The sequence below is a fragment of the Notamacropus eugenii genome, chromosome 6, assembly GCF_028372415.1.
Source record: "Notamacropus eugenii isolate mMacEug1 chromosome 6, mMacEug1.pri_v2, whole genome shotgun sequence".
NCBI classification, from domain to species: domain Eukaryota; kingdom Metazoa; phylum Chordata; class Mammalia; order Diprotodontia; family Macropodidae; genus Notamacropus; species Notamacropus eugenii.
This window is the reverse complement of record NC_092877.1, coordinates 209,183,762-209,192,906: the sequence shown is the minus strand read 5'-3', so window position 1 is coordinate 209,192,906 and position 9,145 is coordinate 209,183,762. Positions and strand designations below refer to the sequence as shown.

General features: G+C 37.3%; 1 protein-coding gene across 5 annotated transcripts in view; it reads right to left on the bottom strand.

Annotated features, from left to right (window-relative positions):
- Positions 1–1,014: 1,014 nt before the first annotated feature.
- The window catches only part of TUBGCP3 (tubulin gamma complex component 3), a 146,982-nt gene continuing 138,851 nt past the window's right edge, over positions 1,015–9,145 (bottom strand). For all 5 annotated transcript variants that reach the window (XM_072621944.1, XM_072621948.1, XM_072621946.1 and 2 more), the window contains 2 exons: positions 6,461–6,577; positions 1,015–2,147 (listed from right to left, as the gene is read on the bottom strand). In XM_072621944.1, the coding sequence (XP_072478045.1) occupies positions 1,989–2,147; positions 6,461–6,577 (276 nt within the window). In that variant the 3' untranslated portion in view covers positions 1,015–1,988. The remainder of the gene's footprint in view (positions 2,148–6,460; positions 6,578–9,145) is intronic.

Genomic DNA, 9,145 nt, shown 5'->3' with positions numbered 1-9,145 from the left:
GTATGAGAAAAGGGAAGGGGGAAATAAAAGCAACGTAAAAACAAAAAAAAAATTAAAGATCTTTTAAGGGAAAAGAAAATCAGGGAAGAAGGACGATGAAAGACCAAAAACAGGAGGGGGCACAGGGTCAAGGGCACAAGTACAGGAGTTGGAGTTGATGTTGATAAGGAGATTCTCTGAGAGTAGACCAAAAAAGGGAGAACAGAGGAGATGATCGTTTCACTTCAGTATGAGGTGAGTCGTCTTCTAAGAAAGAGAGAGTGATACTGGTAACTCAAGGAGAAAAAGTTGGTCAGAGAAGAGAATGACAATGTCAAAAAGGGAAAAATAAAAAGGACTGAACAGAAACAGTGAAGGTCCAGTGCAAATTGGATAACAAATTTATAATGGGCCATTGTATGGTTTCAATTGAAGTATTAGGGGAGAGGGCAGAGGGCAGAGGGCAGAAATAACCCAGTGCTGGAGTTCAAAAAAGAATGTCCAGGAGGTGGAGGACAATGGGGCAAAGGACTTCAAGAGTACAGAATAGTGCAAAGCCCAACTGGTTAAATAAAGGGTCAAGATTTGAAAGGTTCTATGGCAATATATGGCACTATATTTATAAATTATCCATATTTTGGTGGATTAAAGAATTTATTCTCTATGCTATTTTTAAAACTATTATCAAATTAAAATGATCATGCCTTCATATTTAAACTATTAAGAATTCTAAACTTCATTGAGAATTTAGTTCTGCATTGTCATTAACTGCGATACTTCATTCTCTAATTCAAATTTCTAATTGCAAGGAATTAGCAATAGACAAGATGAGAACAAAGAAATGGATTCTAAGGGAGAAACTGCTGAATTTCATTCTTCTTTCTACATATTAAGCTCCATAAGATCTCATTTCCTAACTTTGGAGAACAAATAATAATAATGATAGACAGTAATATTTTAACTCTGTCTCTACTCTCCTGCAAATAAAGCATAATTCTTTCCAAGGCAGTCAAGAAATAGACTTTCAAGAAATAGTTGAAAGATAATTGTATTTTAATTTTCCTAAACTTTTATGTATGGAACATAATAAATGAAGACTTAAATGACTTGATATAATGATATTTTTACAAAAAGAAAAGTTCTCTAACTGTAATATATAAATATTTACAATGAAAAAATAGCCAAGCCAAAAGGATATCTTCATTATGGGAATCAATTTCTTTCTAACACACATCAGAATTTCGAACACAAAATGTTTCAATCACACCTATTTATATTTACACATTTCACCTGACAATTTTAAAATCTAAACTTAAATTGTTTAAGTGTATTTTTGTTTTATGTTTATTCTATTAGTGTTTTTCTATATTTTTGCATATGACTTTTAGAAGGTACCTGAAATAGTAAATCAAATATAAAAATGTAAACCTTGAAGCATGAAAGAAAACAAACGTATGTAAAGTTAATGTATCAAGATACAAAGGTTTTCACACAGGCAAGTACATTACAACATTAAAATCAGCATAATAAAACACTTCATGTATTTTCTTGGTTAAGAACAATATTTCAGTATCTGATTGATTTATTATTAACAAAAACTGCCTCCAAAGAGGATGCTTAAAAAAAAGTTGACACCATACCTTACCCCACCACCTGTTTTCTCTAAAAGAAATTGTGATTTTTGAAATGATGAGTATAAATAAAAGCAGAGCTTAAAAAACTCCAACAAAACATGACATCCTTTAAATATGAAGCTTCAAAAAAATGAATTGGAATAGTGCAAACCAATCTATTTAACTTAGTAATATAACAAATATATTCAATTCCAATGTATAAACAAGATTTGCTTTTTGTACTTCTACCATGATGCCACACATTCACTTGTCTGAAGTACTTATGGGGCAGACAGAGCCGCAGGCCATTTGGTTTCATTCTTAGGTGTGGATCTTTATGTCCAACCAAGTCTTTAACATCCTTTATAGATTCAAATAGATGGTTTTGGAATTTGTTCACATATGGGAACTACGGCGCCCTCTAGTGCCCAAAGACATTCGAAGCCTTGGCTCTCTTGCTTTATAATGTTCATTGAAGTCCAATCTAAAGCTAAGAAACCGAAGACTCTCATCAGAACTTGTTGTCAGTAACACCAAAAATTGCTGTACGATACCCTAGGGGAAAAGTAAGAAAGATTAAATTAGATTCAGTTAAAAAAAAAACCACAAAGCAAAGCAAAAGCAAGACAAGAAATTCATAGAAGGCTATCTGAAATAATTGATTGCACATAGCTGGAACTTAGTATTCACTGAATGAACACCTACGAAGCTACTGTACTTACTTCAATATTTCAAAGATGTGTGATTTTTGACACGATAAGTATTTCTTCCACCAAAGAAACTCACAAATTTGATTTACTTTTCTGGAACTGATGTGATCGAAAAACTCACCATTGTTTAATCAAATTAGTGGTATATCTCTCCAAAATTTGCTAGACTTGTCCATAAACAAAAGATGTGTGAACTGTCACTAGATCTGTATTCAAAATACTTCCAACATGGTGAAATCTGCCAAAGCAAGCACTTTGCCAGAATTGTGTCTGAGAACCCAGCATCCTCTCCTTACTACAATGAGGTGCTGGAGAAAAATTTTAAATTCCACTTACTTCTTCACTAATTACGAAACTATAAAGAGGTATCTCAAATGAGTAGAGGAGCTAATAAAAACCTACACCAAACAATTCACTTCAAATTACACGTCCAATCACATTTAATCAACTACAAATATCTATTCAGCATATACTACATGAAAGAACACGGTCAATCTAGAGCTAAATCTAAATCCCTGAAAAAGAGGGGAAGCAAGCATTAAACATTAGCATCAGAGAGACACTACAGCTAATAAGATGTGAAGCTTGTTAAATTTTAGATTTCTAGCAATACTGTAACTTTTTTATGGAACCAATCCCCAATACCATGCAAGACTAATAAAATAATGGACATCTCTCTGTGTGAGGCATGCTCTGGTGCCTTCATGTGTTTCTCTGATTACCTACGGACAAATGTCATCTGAAAAAGAATGGACCCTCTCCTAGTTTCTATTCATCTCAGCTCTCTTTAAAATTCGACCTATCCTCTTCACTCCTGATAGGAAAAGTACAGAATGTACAATGGTATTTTAGGACATTTACAAATCTATCAACGTGTGTAGGTAAAACTAAAATAATACGTGTATCATTACTACGTACACCCATACATTCATTCATTACTTCAACAAATATTTACTGAGCACCTAACCACTATGTGTACATAAAAAGGGAAGCCCTGAGAGAAACAGAATGAAGCACGGTCTCTGCCCACATGGGATTCGTGGGAGAACATTCATCCAGCAACCGCCTGCCTTTCCGGCCCTCCTCAACTCTTCATTCTTCTTCTTCACTTACAAGGTTTTGTCCATTCTAGCTCCACAACATTCTCAAATCTATCTCTCTCCATTCAATCCAAAATTAACCAAGGTTATATAGTCTGACAATTTCTCACCAGGACCACCACAAGAACCTCTTAACCAGCCCCTCTGCATTCTCTCTCCTCTAATTCAGATTCCACATAACTGCCAAACTGATATTTCTAAAGCTCAAGTGACAAGTGTCATGCCTAAAGCATAACACTACACTGCTCAAGAAACTTCAGTGTTGTCTCCAGAACAAAAATACAAACTTCTCTGTTTGGTATTTGACCTTTCCAGATTTACTGTACTTTCCAGACCTTAACATAGTCTAGTTCTAGCCAAACAGGTCTACTTCCTGTCTCTTGTGCTTGAGAATCAATTTCCTACCTTTGCACCTTTGTTTAGGCATCTCCCCACCACCTCCTTCTTCAAAAGTCACCTAAAATATCACCTCTTTCCTATTTAAGGCCTTTCCAATCCCCTCATTGTTAGCTCCCTCTCAGAGCTGTTCAGAGGATCAAATCAGATAATATTTGTAAAGTACTTAGTGCAGTGCCTGGCTCATAGTAGAGGCTTAATGAGTGCTTATTTCCCTCTCCCCTCCCCCTATTACTTCCCAAGTATTTTATATTTATTCATCAGTGCATGTTTCCTCCCCCCACCCAGCAGCATATAAGCTCCTTGAAGTTAGGGACACTGCTCGTTTCTGTCTTTGTATTCCCAGCAAGACAGGGTGCATGGCATAGAACAGATGCGTAATAAATGCTTGTTAATGAAAGTAAAATGTAATAAGTTCAATAAAGGAGGAAAATGGTGCTATGACAGTTAAGGGAAGAATTATTTTCCACAACTGGTTTGGGAAGGAAAGTTCCAAGATGCAGTAAGGTGGGAAGGGAAGGAAAGGGAAGGGAAGGGAAGGGGAGGGAAGGGGAGGGGAGGAGAGGGGAGGGGAGGGGAGGGAGAAATCTAGCCAGTAAACCCTAAGTTAACTGGGCATCCTCTGGCCATTCAAATTTACCTTCCTTTGGAGAGGAGAAGGAAGGGGAGGGAAGGGGAAGCCAGACAGGAGAGGAAGAGCTGAGTTACCCAGCTAGCTGAGTCCCCATTCAGGCAGCTGCATTTACTCACAAATTGTTGTATCAGTCCTTCGTTGCCGAAGGAGACCATGCCATCAGAGAAATGATGACATGACTTGCACTTGACTTTGTTTTCAGTGAGGGAGGGCTATGCAGGTCACCAGCCTCACTTCTCCTCCAGAGCCATCTGAATCCAGTGACCAGATATTCATCAAGATGATTGGAGATGACTCAGGATGCACTGGGTGACTGTGGGCCCTTCAAGCCAAGGTATGTGCAGGTACTCACTTAGGGTGAGGTAATACCCATTCAGTGAATAGGCCTGTTTAAGAGGTAGTGAGGGCATGGCCCCTTTAATGAGGCAAAGAAAAATAACCACATGAGGCTGGGAGGGAAACAGCAACAGTTACTACTGATAATCACTCTTAAGCCAGGAGGGTCCAGAAAACAGCCCTTAACTGAAGCTTGGGCAGGGGCCTAGTGTTGCCCAATCGATGGCCTTCCGAGTGCAGTAAGGTTTAAGGAAAAGAGAAGGGAGAGAAGGGAGGGAGGGGAGGGGGGGAGAGGTCAAGCACCTATGCCAAGCCATAGTGAGCAACCAACAATAACTAAGTGTGACAGGAGGGCCTGTTTCCATTTATCTTACAGGTGGAGAAAAAAAGGATCCCCACAACTACTGCAGGATGGAGAAAAATGTGTTCTGGACTTCTCAAATGAAATTCCAAATGTGTCTTTCCACAGTTACACATGGTAGTTGAATTTTATATTACTGAATGATGCTTCACAGAATTCTAGAGTTATATTTTATATTATTTTTACAATATTTTATTACAATATAATAAACATCATTATTATTATATTATGGGATAAACATATTTTTGTGATCAGGTCTAGAAAGCTAACAACCATTTACAGACTTATTCCTACGGGAAAAAAAAATTGGGAGCTCCAAACATATAAATTATAATACAGGTAAACTATTTTCAAGTCAATGATTATCATATACAAAAATATAGTCAGACATATTGTGTGTTATAAGGAAGGGAAGAAAGAAAATTTTAAAAATTAAAATTAAATTTTTTCCCGTGGAATATTGTTGCTGAAAACATAGATAGTGACTTCCTATTGCGTAACGAAATTGAAATAAAATGATATGTGAAGCTCATTAAAAGTAAATCTGAATAATTTTTCTTTTTCACAAGTATGGGACTCTGGGTGTGCACTCATTTATGAAGCAGTGAATGACAAACAGCTGCTGACACACTACTATTTCAAGATCCCCTACAAGGAGAATAGAAAGGAACTTTTTCTGTGAAGGAAAGAGACTTATGAATGGTAATGATTTACAAAGAAGATTAAGACTGTAATTTGAGTGCAATTGGGATTATCCTGATTAAGATTACTTTTTTAAAAAATCTATTAAATCTATCATGAAAATGTGTAATCATAAACAAGACCATCACAGTTCCTTTCAAAAATGAGTATGCACTTTTTTTAAAAATTGCAAATTACTCACTATATTAACTCCTTTACAATTGTATTGCTTCTTTTAATTAGTAATATGGAGTTAAACATCAGGTATCCATTTTTTAAGTACTATAAAAAATAAATTATGTATAGAACTAGCCTATATAGATCATACAAAAGCAGCATATCTTTTAAAAATGAATTTGTATTACACATGATTATTTTTACATGTAGTCATTAACATCTTCACTTTTTTTTTCAACAAAAATGCAAAATGGGACAAAATAGAAAAGGGAGAGTTAAGAAATCTATGACTGGCATAAAGGTCACTTCTCACTTTTTACTGCTGGCTGACTTGGAAGATTCAAAGTAAGATCTGGCATGAGCAGCTGTCTCTCAAGGCAGAGTAACGAACTCGACTCTGTTAGAATAGCGCATTTAAAGGTGAATTGTAAGTGTCAAATGAAAATAAATTCTCTTCTATGACTGTCACGTACCTGGTAAAAATGTGTCAATATTCGCAGCTGGGAACACATTTTTGGTATAGATTCTTCAAATTCTCTAATCCTCTTCTTTTCCTCTTCTTCCTCTGCTGCCGTGACTCCCCACTGACCCTGTAAAATACAACATTCCAAATTTCATTGAAAATTCTAATGATGTCAAGTTTAAAAAAAAACCACATTCTTAACAATTTTGAAATTACACAATATATGAAACACAATGAGATAAGGCTCATTATGTCAAATACTCCAGAAAATAAGAATTTGCCCATCAAATTAGTGACTTATCCCAATAACAATGCCAGTATTCAAAATAGTTGTAGAATTCTTCCTTTGAAATTGTTATTATAGCCAGTCTTTACTAGCCATATGAAAATCCCTTTTTATGGTCAGTCATACCTTGTTTTTGACCAAGAACATTATTCAATTTCATCATCTACCTTATTAATCAGGTCTGCATCAATGAATGACTTTTTTTCCAAAACCAAATCTGCCTTTTAAGGGTGATGATTTATCTCACATGGAAGATAATTAAAAATATATGCTAGAGACTTTAAAGGCAGTCCCGGAAGAGGACGTCTCCAACGTTTTGAGCTATGATAATATCACTGAAACAAATCTATATGTATCATCTCCCCCCAAGATAACATTACTCTGAAGCGCTCATTTGGACACATTCTTTTATGCTATCTTATAAAATAAATTAAATTACTCTATGATACCATTGTATACTCAATTATTAACTTCGTAAAGGTGGATGGGACATCAAAGGGCATCTAGTCCAATACTCTCATGCTACTGATGAAGGAAAGGAGGTTAAAGGAAGTTCAATGAATGGGTGAATGAAAAGGCACTTATTAAGTCTTAACTACAATGTGCAAAGAAAATGCTATGAAAAACCCTGGGACTTACACAGTAGGTTTTAGCTTTAAGTGAAATGGAAAGGCCTAGGAACCCTTAGGGTACAGTGGCAAAGCAGGTTATGTGTCTTCTTCAGTGTCATATCCATTAATAAAACCATACCTATTTCTGACACTAAACCATATGACAAAATAAGGACTCTGGGGGTAAGAACTTTCTTTTCTAGGTATTCAGATTATTTGGCTACTGAGCAGGTGGGGACTACGGGACTTAAAGAGGCACGCAGCTGCCAGGTCACATATCCACCAAGGTTTCTTCCCGGCATGATGGTGGGGGTTTTGATTCCTTCACCTTTTAGGCTAACCTGACTTTCTCTGGTAGCTGATCAGCAGGTGGTGTTGGCAGTGGCTGTGATAGTGGGCCTTTTCTTCATGGGAGCTGTACCCCTGGATGAGAGTTATACAAGCTAGACTGAAAGCAAAGCTAGTGGTCTGAAACATGCCATTATTCCTGGAGCTCTAGGCAAGAGACAATAGTAAAGGTCTTGGCGCTGGCTTTGGCCCACCTGGCACATGTTACCTCCTTTCTCTCCATTACGTTGGTTTGAGTTACTAGATTGGTTTACCTGCCCTTGTTATTTCTGTTCACCCTTCATTTCCTAAGAAGACCAATGAGTTACTGGTGATGTCTTGACTTGAACTGGATTTAATCAAGGTAGAGTTATACAAGATGGTCAGCCTCACTATTGCAGAGTCATCAAATGCTAGTGGCAAGACAAAAGTCAAGATAACTGGTGATAGGCTGAGATGGGATGGATCCCAAGGATGTCCTTGATATCTCTGATGTCTGATCAAGCTCTAAGCACTCCACAGTGCAGGGGTCAGGGAAACTGCAGCCTCCAAGGTGTATGTGGCCTTCTAGGTCAGTGGGTGTGGCCTTCTGACTGAGTCCAAGTGTCAAGAACAAATCCTTGTATTAAAGTCCGCTTTAGTTGCCTTCATGGACCCTGGAACAAATTATTTTCATCCATCTATTCTGCCAGGGGAAGTCTTCACATGCTTGGGAAAAACTAAGGTTCAGATAGGGCATGGAAGCTGATCCTTAATGTCCCAGGCAACAGAAACCAATGCCAACTTCAAAAGATAAAGAAAGGAGCATAACTGCCAATATGCCAGGAAATTTTATTTTACATAGACCAATCAGAAAGGCAGAGAGGAATACAAATGACAGAATTGAGGTGAGGAAAAGGCCAGAGTGTAGAGATCTTCCCATAAGGATAGTGATACTGAAGGCCTACATTGCAACAAGGAAATAGAGTTCAGAAAGTAAACTGAAAAATCTCATCCACTTAAGAGTTGGTAGAAGAAAAAGCTCCTTCTAGGTTCAAGACCAGCAAACTGGAAGAAAAGTCTGTTGCCTGAAGCCCATCAGGAGAGATGGTACTGAAGGGACCAGAGGAAAGGCACCTGCTCTAAACCAAAGATTTCCACATTCAACAAGGGTTGGAGGAGAACCTAGAAAATTAAGACATAGTCTTGTTCAGTTTAATGGACCAAAGGGTACATTACATTCAATCGAACATCAAGACAAGATCCGGAAGAAGCACAGAGACTTAGGGATAAAGAGGAAGGTAGGACAAATAAGGTCTAGCTTTCAGTAGCTGAAGCATGAGACCAGGACTCTGATAAACACTGTCAGGTCAACACTTGATTATGTCTCTTTGGCTACTGTGTCTCTCCTGTCTACTGTAAATTACAGTATGTACCATTTTACTTAACCTTATGCCTGTGTAATGCTTTTAGGGTACAGAGCAAGACATAT